This window comes from Pungitius pungitius, chromosome 1 (assembly GCF_949316345.1).
Source record: "Pungitius pungitius chromosome 1, fPunPun2.1, whole genome shotgun sequence".
Classification (NCBI taxonomy): domain Eukaryota; kingdom Metazoa; phylum Chordata; class Actinopteri; order Perciformes; family Gasterosteidae; genus Pungitius; species Pungitius pungitius.
The window spans coordinates 21,166,696-21,185,973 of record NC_084900.1 but is presented as its reverse complement, the minus strand read 5'-3'; the positions used below and the strand labels follow the sequence as shown (position 1 = coordinate 21,185,973).

The following is a 19,278-nucleotide window of genomic DNA, read 5'->3' as shown; positions in this document are numbered from 1 at the left end:
GATACACTGTAATAGCTCCATTTAAATGTCTCTGTTAGCAGATTCATACTGTACTTCAATGTTGACACTGCCACATAATGAGTCTAGGGGCTTTATTTTGTAATCCTGCTGTGTTCACTGACACCTGTCGTGTGTGCTTGTGCGTGTGCGTGCATGCGTGCGCGCGCTTAAAATGTGTGTGGAAAGTGTGGAATCAACTATGTGACAAATGTCTGTTGACTGTGTATGTGATTTTGTGGCTATGAACAGTAATCTTTTAATAAAAACTAGAAGGATAACGAAATACCTTGAAATTCGCAAATCAGATGACTTCTTACTTTGTTGACATTAAGTAGAAATATAAAAACAATCACCAGCCAGGTTTCCAACAGATTTTCTGGAAATTAGACCACAATTTTGAATAGTAGGAGCAATTAATCAAGTGTAAAATGCAGAAAAAAAGTCCTATGCCAATAATTAGTGTGTAATAAAACAGTATTTAAAAAAAATAATAAGTAGCCATCGTAGTATGTTAAATAACTTAAAAAGGTCAAAGAAAAAAGAAAATACTACAAGTCATAGTATAAATGAAGAATAAATGCAGATATTGGCCAGTCAGATCAGATCAGATGGGATAAGAGGTGATATGTTTGATTAATCTGGTGCTTCTAATCCTTTGATATACTGTATACTGTATTCATGGTTACAGAATCCCTTCCCCTACACTGGTGCTTTGGGTCCAATTCATTTACAATAAAGACTAAATGCCCGTGGATAAAATTAATGAAACAATTGCATTACCTTTACAATCGTTTTAAAAAAATCTCATAATTGTGATTTTGGCAATAACAATTTTGAGAAAAAAAACATTGCTACAGCTGTGGAAGCTTTTAAAAAAGAAAAAGTGCATTTTCATAAGTGTATTTCCACTGAACCCCCCCTCCCTCACCAGAGAGGACACATAACCATCTTGTTCTCATTGAATTGTCTTTAATCATTGAAAGAAACTAAACAAATGCGTGTGCACACAAGTAGAAGGTTGGTCACAAAAAGTCCTTGATGTGGAGTTTAGATCCAGTGTTGTTGCTATGGGATACAGACGCATAGGGATTGAAATTCACATTTTGCTCCTCTGAGTGAGCTCTCACAACCTAACGGGCTCCAGCTGGTCATGCGGCAGGCATAAGGGACGCGAGGCCTTAATCTATGGCTTAGGTTTGTGTTTATGACATTACATGCACAGTGAACATGGAAATATTAGACCGTGGAGTGAATACATGAAAGCCAGTACTGGATACAATAGAAGAGTACATATAAAAAGAGGGAATCAGAACATTAAATTATCAAACTCAAAATATAAAACTATTTCAACAAAGAACAAATGGATTAGAAAATTATATCTACATCTGAATATAAAAACAAAAGATCATAAATTATGTTTTTTTTTATACATCTGTAAAAGTGAGTTAGGATGAACAATCGTCGAGTCAATAAAGCAGAGGTGTGCCGACACGGGTCAGCCAGCACCACTCCAGCTTTAGTTGAAAGTCTTATACCCAAGCGGCCAGACTGCTCCTATGTGCACAGACACCAGTCTCACCTTTCAGATAATTTCCGAGGCCATTTCAAATGTCACAGTGGGCTGCAAAGCCCTGCAGGGTCGCTCACACACACGCACAGGTGGTCAAGAAAGCTGAGTCCACTCGACTCTCGGGGCACAGCGCTGCACAGAGACCTCCGCAGCGCGCAGCCAGAAAAGCCAGATTTGGTGGAATGCTGTGTGTGAACGAGGCGCTGCACGAGTGCCACCCCATCTAAAATGAGGTTTGGTAAGAAAGGCCGAGAGTGTGTGTGTGCGTGCACGCACTTGGAATTAAAAGGAGCAGCGATTAAGCGACACAGGTTAAGGCACCTTGGAACCCTGATGAATCATTCCAGCAACAGGAGCTCTGGAGAACGAGGGTGTTGGTAGGAGCTGATCCATTAGGGAGGTCTCTGCTGTGTCCCGCCCCCTACAATGTGTCCATAGTGGGTGGGTGTAACTGGGTGGAGGTCTGCTTTTGGACAACTCCTTTGTTCATTTACAATCATGCGGTGAGAAACCCACAAGTTCTACATCTCAGGAGATGCGGCGACTTGGTGGTGATTGCCTGGGGGGTCGGGGGGCTGGAGCCACCAGATCTCCCCCAACAAGACGCGTGGAAAGTATTCTGGAGGCGCTGCGCTGCATGTTTTTCTTGTTTCCAAAAATGTGGAAGGATTCCTTTAAGACAAAAACCAGCGCACACATCGCAGTCCATTGTTTTCTGTACATTAAGATCATTGTGACTAGAATGTATAATATCTATGCATAAACACAAACATAAGATGTGTATCTGCATCGACTGCCGCGCCTCCAGGTTGGAAAAGGGTCTTGTGCACAGATTTGACCTGGTGAGCTGCTCGAGGGAGGCTATTGTTGAAGAATGGTTCTCTTCTGATTTTCTGGACTAGAACACAAACCAATTTGAAACGTGAATCATACAGAAAATAGTTTGGTCCGGTTGGTTTCCGTTAAACAACAATCGATCGAGTGTAGTGACTCCAGCAGCACACACATCCGTGGCTTAGAGCCGAAGGGAGGAGCCGGGGGGGGGGGGGGGGGGGTGCGATGGGAGGCCTTCATGCGTGGCTCGTGACTCAGGTTCAGCAGCCAATGGTGGCGTGCGTACAGTTAAAACCTACTAAGCAGCATTAGAGTTAGAAAATTAAAAAAGGGACCCAAAGTGAAACAGTGCACGAAAGAGGTCGGGTCGGTGATCGCAGTTGTAGAAGTCGTCACTTGGGCACCAGGCCGCGGGATTGTGGGTAGAGAGGGGATCCGGGACTTGAGGGGCTGTAAGGAGAGGTGGGGGTGCTCGACTTCTTGCCGGTTCTCGGTCGACTGGGTAAGAGAGAGCAATGAAGAGAGGGTGAGAGCAGAAGACGTTTTATTTACTGCACAGAACTTCACTAAATCTGTATTTATTCTTGTATCTCCAGGGTGTAAAATTGATTTAGCTGCGAAAACCCATTAAAAAAAGATTTATTTGCCACATCACAGGGACCGTTAGCCTCACCTGGACTTTGGTTTCTTGAGACTGGCGCCTGCAGGCGGGGCTGATCCCAAGCTGCTGTGGAAGCCCGAGGCATCCACCTGGATCTCATCCTCATCCTTTAGAGCGCTCTCCAGAGCTGCCGCCACCTTAGGGGCGATAACCGGCTCCTGATATTCTTTGGTGGTCCGAGCAGGCAGGTCCATGTCCAGCATCATGATGTTTTCGGCCTAAAAAAAAAAAAAGAGCACAGATAATTAAGTCAATCCCAGCACATTAGATTTGTTAAAAAATGAACTCCTATCAGTGTTGTGTATATTGTGAATATCAGGGGCAAGGACTCATTTTAGGGGGATGCAGACAGAGAGCACCAGCGCCCCCTCACCCATCCGACGGGACGTCTAGTTCAATGAACATCATGCTCTATTGAACTAGATTGACACCATAAACCCACGTCTAGTAAGAGAGAATTAGAGTCATTTTCTCACAGACTTCTATACAATCAAAGGAGTCGCCCCCTCATGGACAGCAGAGAGAATGCAAGTTCAGAAGCTTCAGCGCTGGCTTCACTTTCCAGAGCAGGAGGTTGGAATTCTGGACTCCTGTGCATTATAGCAATATTCACTGTAATGTTTGGTTCACCTGGACCTACACTGTCCACCCTCCACTGCTTGGTTTTGCATCAAGACTTTCGATGTGTGAATCCATGTACATTTAGCTTACTTTGTATCTCATCTCAGGCCTCATAATCATGGCCATGCGAGCATGGTGGCTGAGAGGCCTCCTGTAGCCGACCGTGGACAAAGGCCTGCTCATCATCTGATGGTTACTGAGGCGGACACACAGAGAACAACAGTGTGAACAGCTTTGTGGGAAGATGACATCTCAATGTATCACAGTGGTTCTGCCATTACTCAGAAACTACAATTCATAAAGATTACACATCACACCCATCATTAGGTCCACTCCTGTCAATTTAAATTAGATTAATTGTTCACAATACAACATTATCAGACATGGGTAACTAGAAATGCAGAAATAAATAATTCCTTTGGATATTTTACTATATATGGGCCAACAACAAATCGAGACATGGCAACAGCGACATTTCCCAGCTACAAAAGGCTAATATTACAAACATAGATTAAGTGAATAACTGTAACAGACCTATACTTATTTGATTTAAAAGGCATGAAATATTCAAGCGCTTATTATTATTAACGCTTTGAACTATTCTTCTCACTGGATGCAACATGTAACGGAATAAAGCGTGTTAGGGTGATTCTGACTTACTCCTCTAAGCGCGTGATGGGCTTCGTTTTCCAGTATTCGTCCTCCTCATCAAAGTAAGCCCTGCTGACTATTTTGTTCTTCTCCTCCAAGGGGATGAAGTTCTCGATGATCAAATGCCTGAAAGAGGAAGAGACGAGCAATCAGACGGTAGCAGTCACAGATGGATTCATTACACTGAAGCAGGAAGTCTCCTATGTCAGTGTAACCGAGCTGAATCCAGAACATACTCACAACTGAAAGAAAGAGTGCAATAGATGTCATGTGTGCAGAATGACTCGCATCATAATACTACACAATAGTTCACACAACTAATACACACTTAGTTGGTACAATCAGCAGTAGATATGCAGCTGTGAAGAGAGCCCATGGAAGCTACTCGTTTCAAAGGGCTGCCGACATCAAAGTGAAGCGGCACATCTATCTTCCTAAATAGAGCCACACTTCAACTGCTCCTGTGCTGGTTCTCCTGCGGGTTTCAGCAGACTACCTACCATCTACTCCATGTAGCAGCACACTTCCCGTTAAGGCTGGCCCACATGGCCGGAGAATTAAGTCAGACTCATTTCACATCCCAATTAGTTATGTCCCTTAACATGTTTTCCTCGGCCTACGAGAGACAGGGAACTTGTTTAAACTAATATTCCCTCATCATACATCCAGCAATCCATCCCGATTGGCAGGTGCGTAAACCGCTGATTAACGTTGTCGCAGCAGTAAATAAAGTTGTACTAACAACAGTTATCCGTCAGTGTTTAGTAAAACATGTGATCAAATCAAATGTACTGCTTTCTAATTGAAAACGATCCATCGATGTTCAAACTGACAGGAGGGGAGCTAGTTGACGTTAGCAGCCCCGTTCAGTATGCTGCGTCCTCTCGAGTGTCTCCTGCAGGTTCCTTACTTGAGTTTGAGGTCCCTGGTGAGCTCGTTCTGGGTCTGTTCCAGCTCCTGGCGCTCGTTGATGTGAGCCTCCTGGATGTCGTGGATTTCTGCCTTCACCGCCTGCAGCTTGGCAAACAGCTGGGGGAGGAGAGTGTTCCCTTACTACGAGGACTTTTACAATACCACGCTTTAGAATTTGCCTTAAACATTGGACAGATGTTATGAGCATTTAAAGGTTATGCAAATAGAGAAAAAAAATGAAGCAAAAAGTGTATGCTGGCAGATATCACCTGATAAAAATAGTACCTGACCCAATGCAGATATATACATACATACATACATACATATTAAATATGTGTCTCATAGCAGAGTGGAGGGAGCTACCTTCTTCAGCTTCTTGGTTTTGATGTCGACCTCTTGCTGCAGAGAGCTGTAGGTCTCCTTCAGCTCCAGCGTCTCTTCGTCGCGGTTGTCCATCTGCTGCTGCATCTCCCGCTCCCGACGTTTCTGGAAGCACAGAAACGCGCACGTTTGGAATGGTGGGTAGCTTTCTGCTTTCAGCGGCGTCGAAAAAAACGAGCAATGGCACACCAGAATGCACAACTAGCACATAACCAGGCCAAAGTGGACGCATACATACATACATATAAGAATAATATATACATAAGAGAATGTGTCGTCATTGCTATGCGAGCGTAAAGAATTAACCGCAATTGTCCTCCTCTTAGGAAGTTAGCTTGATTTTATTGTTGTAGAAGTAACAAGTCTAGATCCGTCAGTTCGGAGACAGATTCAACTATAATCCACACCTGCTGCTGTGAAACCTACCAATAGTCAGCTGGATCCCACAGGGACCCCCTGGTTGCCTGCTATGTGACGTCTTACTACAGATGTTCAGTATACCTGCTCAGCGATCTCCTGCCTCCTCAGCTCCAGCATTTTCTGTTGCTCGTTGGTGTGATCAACGATGTTCTTCCCCCCTACCAGAAGCTTACTCTCCATCGCCTGGATTCAGAAGAAAGAGGGACAATTAGTGAAACCACTTGGAGTGACGTTGGGGAGAAAATAATTTGACTGCTTGTGTGTATGAACCCGATCGATTTTTATCCTGTACCTCATCTTATAATCAAAAATCCACCCGATGCATATTGGATGTATAGAAACAGTCTGATTAAATCGTCTTACCTTCACTTTGGCTGAAAGCATCTCTCCGGCTTCACGCTCCTTCTTCAAATCTTCCATCTTCTTCTCTTTTTCCTTAAGCAGCAGAACTTTCTCCTCAGCCACCAGACTGTGATCCTCCATAATGGCCTTCCTTTCCCTCTCCAGCTTCTCCTGCTGCTCCCGCCAGTAAACCCCTTTGTCGTCCCCGTCCTCGTTGTCCTCCTCCGTCTCTCCGTCCTCCAGGTCCTCCCCGTCGCTCCCGTCCCTTCTCCTCCCCCTCCGCTTTTTCTTCCTCCCCGAGCGCTTTTGCAGCTGCTCCTTCAGCCTGGCGATCTCCTCCTGGAACTCCCGGAGCAGGGCGTCCTTGGGGTCCTCGTTGATGTGCGGTTTGTTCTTGATGTTCTTCGCCCTGTTGGAATAGCGTAGCGTCGTCAGCGTCTCCTCCACGTTGTAGGACGCCGGACCGATGTTGGCGACCATGACCGTGCGGGCGTTGCCCCCCAGGGAGTCCTGCAGCAGACGGGTGAGTTTGGAATCGCGGTAGGGGATGTGGCTGCTCCTGCCGTCCACCAGAGACGAGATGACGTTGCCCAGCGCTGAAAGGGACAGGTTGATCTTGGTTGCTTCTTTAAGCCTCTCTCCCTGAGCACCGGTCTTGGTCTGCCGTTCACTGCCAGCCAAATCGACCAGGTTCAGTTTGCCAACTCTGATGTGGTTCTCCCCGTCGTCATCCAGCTCGCTGCACTCCACGGTGATGACGAAGATGGCGTGCGAGCGAGAGCTGTGCTCGTTCATGTTTGTGGCACCCACCGAGCGGTTCTGGTTGCCCACGTTCATGACGTGTTCGATCTCCCGCACGCTCTTGGTGACAAATGACGAGAGGTCCTTGACGTACACGCCGGTGTCGGGCCGCTCTCGGAGCTCCAGGCGACGCGTCTGGTCTTTTGAGAGCAGGTCTTTGATCTCCTCCTGGTAAATTTCGAGATACGACGCTCTCACCAGATACTGCTGATTCTGAGAGCGGGAAATGTGAGTGAAGATGTGCTCAAAGGAGTTTGGAATCACCCCTCTCTTCTCTATATCGTTTCTCACCCCCTCCATAGTGTATGTTTTCCCCGTACCGGTCTGCCCGTAGGCAAAAATGGTCCCGTTGAAACCGAGAAGTACAGAGTCCACCAGAGGCCTGAAGGTTTCATCGTATAAATCTATTTGTTTGGAGTTCCAGTCATAGACTGAATCAAAGGTGAAGACCTTTGGGTGTTCACCAGCCAAGGCCTCCCTGGGGTTCCTGACCACGATTTGGCCCAACTTGACGTCGACCCCGACCACGCTTTGAAAGTTGGCTGCCAGCTCTTTTTCATTCATGGGCCGACAACGGACCACCACCTTGACCGACTCGGAGCTCTTGCTCTTGGACATGTTGGAGAGCACCTCGGCCCTTAGTAGGCACCGTCCTACGGGTGCAGCTTCAGGACCAGTTCACCAACACAGGGGCCCACATCAGACACTGTTGGAGAAGACACGTTCAATGACGACCTGCTGAGGAAATTATCATGAGGACTTAACATGGGGAGGGCCAACGCCTCCCACACATGTGTACATACACAGTCTGTTGACAGACAGGATTGCGTAGCTAGCAGGTTGCAGCAGTTCTATACTCCCTGGTACAATTTACCGAACGAACATTGAATTTTTACAAATGAAAAAAAAGCGTGAGAGCTCATTATGTTAAAACGATTGGATTCGAATGAATACATTATTCAGAGACAGTGAGGCGCAGAACATTAAGGAAAACGTTCCACTGTTTTGAGTTATGCCATTGCCAGCCCGCTAGCGTTAGCTGCCGTTATCCCACATAAATGAAGGCTGTTAACAGGCAACTATCATCTAGCTTCACTTCAGTCGGCGTTGGAATTCCAGGCAATTAAGCAACTACTGCCATGAATGGCATGTTAATAACCCATTGTGTTAGAGGGGCTCCGTTCATGTTAGCATTTTACAAAGTAAAGGTTAGCTCAGCTAACCGACGTTAGCCACTCAAATGTAGCCCATAACTTGCCAACTAGACCGGCCTAGCAACGGCAAACACTACGTTAGGTAACCTGAGCTACGGGGCTGGTAGCATCGATTTACCTGGCTAACGCTAGCAGCGAGGGCAATACATCAATGCAACATATCGACGTAAATAAAAAGAAGAAAAACACGCTGCCTGGGGGCGCATTAGGTCCATGCAACATAAACACAACAGTCCACCTGAAAGACTAATGTCCTTTTTACCAATGGCGAACGTTAGCTAATCCAGAACTCCCAGTCAGCCGTTAGCCACTGCTCATCCACACAGCGGTCCCGGTGACGTAGTTGCCAGACTCAACACTGCATCCCTCCTCTCAGAGTATGCGTGTGAAAAAATATTAGCACTTCCACATGGGGAGATCGGAGTGAACGTACATATTTCGGTTAGGCAGTTTATTCGGTCACTAAAAACCTTTGATTAACGAGTTGTTTAGCCCAAATACATCCATTGTGAAGCACACACGTGTACGGTATCCTGAGCATATCTGGCAACCAGGTCTCTCCGACAGAGCTTAGTACATCAGCTGATTCAACTGTACTCGCAACTAAGCTTCCAGTCAGGAAGGGAGACCGGCTGCTGGTTATTCAAAAATGACTCTGCATCCCTTTATTGTGAAAACAATTTATAGAAACCATTCAGCTTTAAATTGAGTGCAGTTATCTTGCCAAACATCCCCACCTGCACTTAATCATATCAGCCTGTGCAAATCAACTGCTTCCATCTTCCCCAAATTATCCCTGAAACATTTGTTGACATTCACAAATGACAATACTATCTCTTAAAAAAATGGTGAAACTTTACATATTTTAATTAGTGTTTTGATCATGATGATTTGAGAGGGAGAGAGGGTCTCCTTTTTTACTCCCTATAATTAGTATGTGGAGGAGGATCAGTTTACTGAGCCCTCCTTGGAATGGAGGGCGGAGAAAAAGAGCGCAAGTTGTGAAAGGCAAGGAGGGCTGGACAGGTGGGGGAGAACATGACCGCTACCGCTGCGCTTCTTTTCCCGGGTTCACCAGAGCTCCTGCTAAATTTCGCGACTTTACGCAGACTGTGGCAGCAGCTAAATTAAATGGGGAAAATAGGTTTCTGTGACTAGAAAAACATCTTCAGTATAGTGAACACAAACGGGTGGTCGAGGCTTAAAAACACATACTGGATTTTAAAGCAGGGATCAGACAAAAATAGTACAGCATTGATCATATTTCCTCACAGCCTAAAACTCATTCAAAAGACGGGCCTTTATGGACCATTGCGTCTCGTATAAATCCTCTCTGCCTTCTGCTCACTCCCACTCGGCGGGACGTCACCCTCGTGCTCACAGTTCTTCTTTGGGATTCGATACCCCGGGCTGGTCCATGCCAAAGAAAGAGGATGGGAGGCCGCGGACGTCCCGCTCCCTCTTCACGAAGGCGGAGAAGGAGGACACGCAGTTTCCAATGAAGTGGTCAGCCCTGCCTAAGATGTACAGGTCCATTTGGGCCAAGTCCAGTGTAAGGCTCACCACTTTCACCTGAACAGGCAGGAGGAAATAAACGGATGAACAATTTGGCGGGGAAATACAATAGAGATTCTTTACAAATGCTCTGTGAGGGGAAAAACTTTTTGGCAGTAAAATTTGTATTTCAGACATTGATTTTACATCAAGGGCTGGATTCTGTGTTCGGCTCCTGTAAGTCAACGTAGCCTATATAAGCTTCAAAAAGGCATCTGTAAAGTAGAACCTTTCCAAATTGTGCTATGGCAGTCCAGTCCCTGAAAGTGTAGGCGGCCATTTGGGGTTGCATTTAAGGTCACGACAGGGCCCAGAAAGGAGGAGAATGTAGAGCAAAAGCTACCCATCAAACACTCAGAGGTGCATTACAGAGGCTTCTCAAACTGACCTTGCCCTTGAGGAGCTTTTCAATTTCCACGCTGTGGGATTCGGAGTCAGTGGCGATGAAGACGGAGCGGGCCGAGGTCCTCTTCGCCCACAGCTTGACCGCCCTGCGGATCTCCCCCAGTTCGGGGAGGCACATGTTCATGGTCAGAGGCAGGGCCTTCTGCCGGTTGTAGCCGACGCACTGTGGAGAGGCCATGAAATGAGGCCCGGCTTCACCGCTCTTCAGCATTTTGCAGGCATTTTGCTGTACGGCAGGAATGACGAGGAGGTTACTTGAATGCAACGGGATAACGAATAGGGAGAAAGAATCTCAGAACTGGGAAAGCATCAAAGGCCACATGTGTCTAAATTAATAAGAACATTATTTGAAACTTCTAAATGTCACTAAAATGTATATTGAAAGTGTAGTGAAACCAGCAGTTTTGATAACAAAAAAGGATTTGTTCACAAACATGGGCAGTGAGAGCGAGGTTTCCTGCCGTAAATGACACAGAAGCCCAGTGCCTCCTGCGAGAGGCACAGACTAAAGCAGGGCATCATCTTTTCTCCGGTACCAGGACGGAGACTAGAAGTTTTAGTGTCCCCACACGCCTAGCGACCGAGCTGTGTGACTCTCTGATCACTGGCCTACAGGCAGGAACTACAAGCTGGAGTTACAGGCTGGCTTTAACCAGCCTGACTTCCCGATTGAAACCACAAACCCTGGTTTACAGCTTCACTCAGGAGGCCTGTAAAAGAGGGGGCAGAATCCTGTTCACAAGGCGACAAGTGAGACACTGGGGTCTTGAAGCCATCTTACCCAGTCAATGCCGATCCTCAGGTGAATGCCGACGTACGGCCTGGTCAGCAGGGAGGCTATGTGCTTCTCCCCCTTCTCCATCATCTTGTTGGACCACACCACAAAGCGCTGCAGGCCCACGTGCTCCTCTGCCACTGGGAACTGGGCTGGAGCACCGGGCAGAGCCAAGACAGGGTTCTCCAAGGGGGGGAACCTGGTTAGATGGGGGGGGGATGGTGTGCATGTTTTGTGAGGTATTTGTATGGAGGCACTTCTCTATTCCGTTACTACAGTAGATGGAGTCTGGACCAACAGACAGGGAGTGACAGCACAAGAGCAAAGCAAGGTACAGCCGTCTTTAAAAAAGAATCTACATCAAGTGCATGCTATTTTCGGAATGTTTTGGACCCTTCGACTAGGACGTTCTCTTTGCTCCCCCTATAAAACAAACGGTGCAAATAAAATGACGGATTGAGGGAGCAACAGACAAGGAACGGTTTCGCACCGAAATGTGTTTTTTTGTAGCTTTGAAGAAAGCCATCAGTGGGCCTGGGCCATCTTCGAAAATGTATTAAACATAGCGTACACTTGATGCAATAGTGAATCTTTTAGTGGTCTAAAATACCTGCCGATTCTGTTTATTTGAATTGGCCATTTACTGTAGTATTACACTAAGCATAGAGGAGTATCTCATACGGCCAAACGACAAACAAAGCCAACAATTCTTCAGAAGAGGTGTAGTGACCGATCTTTGTGAGCTACTCGGCAGGGTGCGGGAGAAGATTCTGTTCCTCACTCGCTCACACAGGGATTCCAAGTCTTTCGTCTTTTTTCCCCCCCATTAATTAGTTCTTATACCTTATAACAAACAACTATATATGCGATCTCCCCGTCTCCCCCATACATCACCACCCGTGTCAAGTGCACCTGAGCCCCCACAAGACTTGGCTTGGCTCCTACAAGAGGCATTGCGTGTCATTAAAAAAAAAGGTCAGTCATTAGGTGTGAGGCCGGCTACGGTCCACATGACAAAACCGTATTCTTCACGTCATCTTTCATCATTTTGAAACAGGACCACAGCACCGTTGGGCTGCTCCAACAGGCAATCACCTCTTCATCCACTGAGGTTGATGGTGGGCACTGAAGGAGATACCAGCATACAGGACCGACGCATCGAAGTCCACACCGACATGGTCCCAGAACGGACCAAACGGGTTCCCATCCTGAAAGGCAATCAGAACCCCCTCTCCATATCAGAGCAATGACACATATCTGAGGTTGGATTTAAGCGTCACCAGAGGGCAGCATTCCCTCTGCAGGCTAGTCAAAACAGACTTTTAAAGAAACACACTTATCGTATCTTTTTTATCTACTACTACTACTACTGGTGGTGGTGGTACTGCTACTACTCCACTGGGCTTTCACCTTCATGGGGCAAGATTTCTTGTCGGAACTGCGCTGCGCAGCAGTCTCAAAGCAGTAGGCTGTCCTCTGACTTGGGGGCCAGTGTTTGGGCGCCAGCTTCTCCATGAAGTCCTCCAGACTGACTATACGGTGGTAGGCGGACAACGCCTCCAGCTGGAAGAACTCACTGTAGGGAACGTGCACCTGAAACAATGGAGGAGAACAGCACGGTCTAGAGAGGGTTAAAAGAGGAGGGAATATTCAATACTGTTGGTGTGAACATATGAAGTCCAGAAGCAATGTTAGTCCGTCTCTTAATACAAGCCATCTTTTTAACCTTTCCCTGCTTTTTAACTAGGTGTAAGAATTTAAGTGTATTTCTGGGGGACCTTTTATTTTTTTGTTCTAGTGAGTATTTCCAGCAGCAGGACTGTGCAAGTGGGACTGACTTGAATTGAACTACATGCACAACAAACAATTATCAGGATTAATCAGACACAGTTGTCTCATAAACCCAAGGAGTTGTCTAATTATTTCTTTTTGTAATTCAAAACCAAATCAAATCTCGTGAATGAAGTTCTCAAAGTAGGTGGTTTGCCAGTGCAAAGCCAGTGGAACCACAGACTGCATGTTGAGCACTGGATCTGAGGATAAACAACGCAGTAGATTAATACACCATATGATTTAACCCAAATCCTGGTCGGAATAAAATGTAATTTGAGAACTTCATTCATGAGATTTGATTCCTACTAGAATCTTTGCATTTTTAATTGGGTGACAATTAAGAATCGATACATTTGTCTCGAAGTGTTCTAAGACACGCCCAGTGTAACCAGTTGTTTCAGATCGCCCACACCAGAAGGTTTCCCCCATACCGATGTATCACATTTATAAATTAATAAGACAAATTTCTCAAGTGTGTAAGGACTGGCCCGCGGCGCAGCGCATAGAGCACAGCTAATAGAGGGAGTTTGGTGTTTTGCGCCATGGGGTTCGAATCCTGGTCGGTTCAACCAATTTATATTTTTTCCTAAATGTAATGTGTAAGTGTGTGGTGTACGTCACACCAAGGCCGTAAGAAAACGATATCCGTATATCTCCGTTTTTATCCAAATGTGTCGGCGCAGCCTTGCGAAAACGTAGCCTTACAACTATTTGGACGTGTTCCGACACGCCGCGAGGTAACCAGTTGTTTTAGATCCCACACCAAAACGCTTCTTCCAGCCATCGTGTTCTGCTTTAATGCAATATATTTAGTCTTGTTGGCTTTAGGATGTTTTGACCGACGGGGTTCGATTCCCGATCGTTCCGATCTTTTTTTAAATATATTTTCTTTAATAAATGTTTTCATACGTGGGTGTGATGTAGTGCTCACTTATACAATCGTGAACGCTGCAATGGATTTGTGATGCGTTTTGTAGATTTTCAGCAATATTTTTGTGAATGTGTGACGAATCAGGAAACAGACGCAGACATCTGCTGCTGTCCGGTAAACACAAACACGCACGCGTAGAGAAACCAGTAGGTGTAAAAACCAGTAGGGGAGTAACACCGGCTGGTACTCACGTTGGTGTAAGGAGGGGTGTTGTGGCGGTACACGATCCAGGGAGGGACCGCCAGGGTTCGGTTCAGCATCTTCGCGAAGGCGAGAGATCCCAGGAAGTGATCTGCCTGGTTTCCGAAGCGACCTGAACAATAACAGTGGGCACTTTATGCTCTCAGTGTACTCACAAGAAAACGGAGATTGCTTATGCTTCCCTCTATTAAACTCCGAACCGCGCGACGTAGTTTGGGCTTTCAAGTTTACAAGTAGCGATAACGAAGACTCCATAGTCAAACTTCTGAATGACAGACGTTGGGGACGAACTAGCTTCGCTCTTCCGGTACAACAGAAAGAATTACCCATGCACGGGCAGTACAGCACATAGCCGCTCGGATCCCACGTCAGCTCTGCGGCGAAAGTCCGCCATGGTTGGTGTAGAAGGGCTAAAAGTAAACTCGCAACTGTGAGGGCATGACGTGCTTTTTGTTTAACCGCCATTGTGGTTCATTTTAGATCCCAGAATGCACTGGTGTTATGTCCGCTTCTTCGTTGGTTATAATGAAGAGGATAGATATATATAAAAAGCTAGATGTCTAGTCCGCGTTGCCGGCCAACAGAGTCGAACGTCCGCACATGGCGGCCATCTTGGTACAGTGCGCTCGCTCACCCATAACATTGTGTTCGTAGTGATTCTTGTACTTTTTAAACAACCATAACTTTCTGTGTTCTACCGAACATTTTAAACGGTTTGGTTTGTTATAAACGTCAGAGATGTAGTTATGACACTGCATACATACTATGAATAATTATGCTAGGTTCTAAAAAAATAGAATAATGTTCCAAAATAGGTAGAAGATTTCCCTTTACAAATAAATAATAATAAATAATTATAATTATAATCGAGTAAGTTATTATTATTTCAAGTACATGTACCACTACCAACACAATGTTATAGGTGAGCGCGCTGCCTGTACCAAGATGGCCGCCACGTGCGGACGTTCTATACTCCGCTATCTATGGCCCTTTCTCAATACCTAAGACGGCGAGAACGGACTTGCGTTGAATGTTGAAGGCTGAATGTTGACAAACATTTGCTTTAACAACAAAAGTTGCTTTAACAACTAACTTCAGTCATAAAATTACATTACGTTACTTAAATAAAGTAGTATTTAAAAACTTCGACATAAAGTTGTGTTTATTTTCCTCTGTCGTTGTTGCCTGTTGCTGAGGTGAAATGCATTCTGGGATATTTGGCTCTCACAAGAACAGACGAGCCTGCTCCGATGCATGCCCGGTAAAATGGACGGGGCGAGTCACATCCGGGTATTATGACCGTTCTCGGCCAGATGCGGACTTTAGAATTGGAACAGTACTCGGGCTGCGACTGATGACGTTTCACGAGTCCACGAGAACAAAAGTCCACACAAGAACGCATATTTTCATTTAGCACACGGAAAATATTCAAGCCATGACAGGGAATTAGCACAATAAGAGAACGAAATGGATTTAATTTAAAAAAGAGAAAAATATGCAACAACCCAGGGTAGTCTAACAAGTAAAAAACATATTCTTTAAAAAAAGAGAAGGAAACGATCAGGTAGAAGATCCTACATCCGTACATAGATAAATAATTAGTATCAATAACAAAACACTTTTTTGTTTGTGTTTTACTTAGGAAAAGACTACTGGGGTAAATGTAGACTACTACATTTTCTCTAAATTATTATAAATATACTTTGACAGAAAATGTGAGTCTGCCATGGCAAAACTACAACGAAATAGGACTTTATTATTTTATTGCATTATGTATTTTTTTTAACGTTTTTGTTACATGTTTGAAATGGATAAATATTTATTGATAGTCACATATTTATCAACACAAACTCCAGTCGTTTTTTTCTGTATGAAAATGATGACTAAACCTATAAAAAATAACTTGGTGATGCATTACTTCAAATGTTGTCACAGCAAGGAATTTTGGGGCAGAATAATCTACTTTTCTTTTATAAAAGAATGTCCAGTTAGTTTTCTATACTAACGAAGCAAATAAAGGAAGCATTGAAGCACCTTTTCATTTAGAGAATTCAAACAGCTCTTTACATGCCAAAACACTTTCGGTGTATTCAGCTCAGTTAGGAACCTTGTTAAGCAAAAAGATCCATTTGAGCTTCGCGCAGGTCTTATTTTGCCTGCTAACATTCTATTCCTTGGCAATATGACCAAATCTTTTAATACGATACATGTCATGTCCTAGCAAATACATGCATCATACTGCAGGACAAAATCATTATATAGGGCCCTGATACAGACCGTCCTGCTTTTCCACAAGATTCCCCAATCATCATGTCCAATGATACAAGGAGCGATCCTTCTCATTAGAAGCTTGTGTGCTCAACTCGCACAAACAAGCAACACATGGCCCAGGTGCGGCCTCTTTGTTCGTACTGAACGGAGCCATAATTGCTTAAACGTGTCCACATTAAAGAGCTCATTTATCTGGGCGATGTAGTCGCTACGATCTGCAGGCGATTTGTTGTTCCCTGTCGGCGGAGTACAACAGAGGTGCTGGTAGAACGTTGCCGTTCTAACAAATAACACAATACATCATTTTTCTGGGTTCGAACCATAAGTCATGACTTTTGTGTGGCTCGGTCTGTATGTGATCTTTTAGAGACCCATCGGACCCTGTTGGCTATGAACGGTTTCCTAATCCCTCTTCATCCTCCTGTTCAGCCAACCCCGTCGGACGCGTTCCTCCTCTTCGTGCTCCATCACCTTTCTTTTCTCCAAGATGCTTGACAGCTGGCTCTCTCTCTCTTTCTCTCTCTCTCTCTCTCTCTCTCTCTCTCTCTTCCGCACACTGTCATTGTTGGAGATGACAGCGATTGTAACAATGCAAAAGGACGCCAACTCACAGCGTGGGGTCATACGAGGAGAAGACCAGGGAGGGGTCAATCAGGTGAAGACAAAGTGCACACCTTACTTTAGTGAATTCTCCCTTATTTGATATTTACGTCTGAATGCCAGTAAATCATCTTATTTTACATGATGAAGTTGTGCATTTTGTTTTTTCCGGGACATATCTGACTCACAGTCTTTTGGTTCAACCATCTCATTTCCTTTTTTTCGATCCATAAGTTCTTCACACTCAGTCGTAACATTTTACAAGCTGCGGATGCCGGTTTCCCTTTCTGTCTCTGTGGCCTTTCAGGAGAGGGAGAGAAGGTAGTCCAACTCCTGTGGCCCTTTCTGTATTGTTACTGACAGCATGGCTTTCAGCTGCTGTGATTTAACCGAGACCAAACGTATTCATAAACTCTCAACTTTAGGCTTTCTGAATTTGGATTCAAGATCTTCAGTGACGACTAAGAAAGAGAATCTAACATGGAAATAACGAAAAGCCATTGAGGTTCTGTTGGTAACTGGCCTAAGTGATAACAACTGAAACAAACACTAAACAAATTAGTAAATTGAAGTAGTTGTGAAGATTGACAATAATAACCAATAACCTAATATTCATTTTTATGTATTCTTCGAGCTAAAAAGCCTGTGTTTGGCTGCTGTGCATCTGAATAAAAAAACTGGGTTTAACACCAAAGTAACAAAAAAGCATGTTAGAGGTTCAAATTTCTTCATTTGTTGGCTTGCGATCGCTGTTGAATAAATTGTATCAGGATCCACTTTTGACAGCAAAAACCCTTTGTGATGAAAAATTAATATTTCAAGTTTCTTAAGATTCCTTTTGGCCTTTTATTAGTAGTCTTAAAAATACTAAGCAAACTGTGTTGACGAAATGCTGGCTTTGAATCCCCTTCAGCACGTGTGTGCCACCCATTCACATTATCAACCTGCTGCAGACCCACGGGGCCGGCTGTCTGCGCCCTGATACCCCAAAACCCCTTCGTCACCGAAAACTCCATCTCCGCCAAGATAGACCTCCCCACCTACCGCTCCGCGATTAGGTAATCAGAGGCGAAGAGGGCCGCTATTTGCATTTGTGTAACATTTGTGTTTCTGCCAGAAATGATATTGATTTTGAGTGCGTGAGACGTACTACTCATATTCTTTCAGCCAAATGTCTTTTTTTTAACGACTAAGTGCGGGATTTTGTTGTTGCCTGTCACGGTTTGGCTTCGCTTCCGGTTTTAGTTTGAAGTTTCATGTCTCTTGTGGTCCTGGGTTAACTTCACTTCCTGCCTTGTCTTGTGATTGCGTGATTGATTCCACCTGTGTCCAATCACCTGCACCTCCCTTGTGTATTTAAGCCCTGTGTGCCAGTTGTCCTTTGTCGCGTCATTGTCCATGTCAGTCCTCGTTGGTGCACGTTCTGCTTGAGTTTTGTTTGAATAAATAGCACTTTGTCGGAAGACCCTGCGTCTGAGTCCTGCCTGCCTGCCTTCCGCCTGCACCAGCTTCCTCATCTGACAGAATGACGCGACCAAGGAAGGACTCAGCAGGGTTTTACCCTAATGATAAATATTTGGGAACTCGCCTTGCGTTTGGGGGACCACGGAGCATGCAGCAGGCTGCCCGGCGAAACACCGGCATGCCAGCGGACTCCTGGAGCGACCTGGGGCCTGACTACCTCGACGTAAGAAGCCCATTTTTTCAATGGAAGACTGATGTCGTTGTTGGCCCCAGGAGCTACCAGGAGGAATGCTTCAGGCTCCGGGACCTCCTCAATCCGAGGAGAAGGAGCCGACGAACCCCCGCAGTCCCGGCTCCCGACTCGGCCCCCAGATATCCGTTCCAGCCTGAGCGGGCCCCAAGACGCCCGTTTCAGCCTGAGCGGGCCCCAAGACGCCCGTTTCAGCCTGAGCGGGCCCCAAGACGCCCGTTCCAGCCTGAGCGGGCCCCAAGACACCCGTTCCAGCCTGAGCGGGCCCCAAGACGCCCGTTCCAGCCTGAGCGGGCCCCAAGACTCCCGTCTCCGCCCGTTCCGGCCCCCAGAGTCCAGTCTCCGCCCGTTCCGGCCCCCAGAGTCCAGTCTCCGCCCGTTCCGGCCCCCAGAGTCCAGTCTCCGCCCGTTCCGGCCCCCAGAGTCCAGTCTCCGCCCGTTCCGGCCCCCAGAGTCCAGTCTCCGCCCGTTCCGGCCCCCAGAGTCCAGTCTCCGCCCGTTCCGGCCCCCAGAGTCCAGTCTCCGCCCGTTCCGGCCCCCAGAGTCCAGTCTCCGCCCGTTCCGGCCCCCAGAGTCCAGTCTCCGCC

General features: G+C 46.0%; 2 protein-coding genes across 5 annotated transcripts; both read right to left on the bottom strand.

Annotated features, from left to right (window-relative positions):
- Positions 1 to 936: 936 nt before the first annotated feature.
- Positions 937 to 8,789, bottom strand: kif3b (kinesin family member 3B). Of its 3 annotated transcripts, none has more exons than XM_062563074.1 (9): positions 8,670 to 8,789; positions 6,414 to 7,899; positions 6,132 to 6,233; positions 5,613 to 5,735; positions 5,248 to 5,366; positions 4,347 to 4,463; positions 3,777 to 3,882; positions 3,078 to 3,283; positions 937 to 2,902 (listed from the first exon to the last, which is right to left on the bottom strand). In XM_062563074.1, the coding sequence occupies exons 2-9, from the start codon at positions 7,809 to 7,811 to the stop codon at positions 2,797 to 2,799; spliced, it is 2,277 nt and encodes a 758-aa protein (XP_062419058.1). In that variant the 5' UTR covers positions 7,812 to 7,899; positions 8,670 to 8,789; the 3' UTR covers positions 937 to 2,796. The 3 variants fall into 3 exon arrangements, with proteins under 3 accessions (XP_062419058.1, XP_062419059.1, XP_062419065.1); XM_062563075.1 differs by having other exon boundaries at positions 8,646 to 8,733; XM_062563081.1 differs by lacking the exon at positions 8,670 to 8,789 and adding an exon at positions 8,526 to 8,658.
- A 225-nt stretch (positions 8,790 to 9,014) lies between these two features.
- pofut1 (protein O-fucosyltransferase 1) lies at positions 9,015 to 14,699 on the bottom strand. Of its 2 annotated transcripts, none has more exons than XM_037479183.2 (7): positions 14,433 to 14,699; positions 14,097 to 14,218; positions 12,552 to 12,734; positions 12,237 to 12,349; positions 11,148 to 11,340; positions 10,350 to 10,529; positions 9,015 to 9,979 (listed from the first exon to the last, which is right to left on the bottom strand). In XM_037479183.2, the coding sequence occupies exons 1-7, from the start codon at positions 14,569 to 14,571 to the stop codon at positions 9,785 to 9,787; spliced, it is 1,125 nt and encodes a 374-aa protein (XP_037335080.1). In that variant the 5' UTR covers positions 14,572 to 14,699; the 3' UTR covers positions 9,015 to 9,784. The 2 variants fall into 2 exon arrangements, with proteins under 2 accessions (XP_037335080.1, XP_037335078.1); XM_037479181.2 differs by having other exon boundaries at positions 10,350 to 10,592; positions 14,433 to 14,697.
- Between the last annotated feature and the right edge of the window lie 4,579 nt (positions 14,700 to 19,278).

Coding starts and splice junctions, on each gene's coding strand:
- kif3b (XM_062563074.1), bottom strand. CDS start 7,811: ATGTCCAAGAGCAAGAGCTCCGAGTCGGTCAAGGTGGTGGTCCGTTGT. Junction 6,234..6,413: donor TGCTTTCAGCCAAAGTGAAG/GTAAGACGATTT, acceptor TTCTGAATCCAG/GCGATGGAGAGTAAGCTTCT. Junction 4,464..5,247: donor ACCAGGGACCTCAAACTCAA/GTAAGGAACCTG, acceptor TTCCTCTTTCAG/GCATTTGATCATCGAGAACT.
- pofut1 (XM_037479181.2), bottom strand. CDS start 14,571: ATGGCGGTTAAACAAAAAGCACGTCATGCCCTCACAGTTGCGAGTTTA. Junction 10,593..11,147: donor TGAGGATCGGCATTGACTGG/GTAAGATGGCTT, acceptor CCTGCCGTACAG/CAAAATGCCTGCAAAATGCT. Junction 9,980..10,349: donor AAAAGCTCCTCAAGGGCAAG/GTCAGTTTGAGA, acceptor CTGCCTGTTCAG/GTGAAAGTGGTGAGCCTTAC.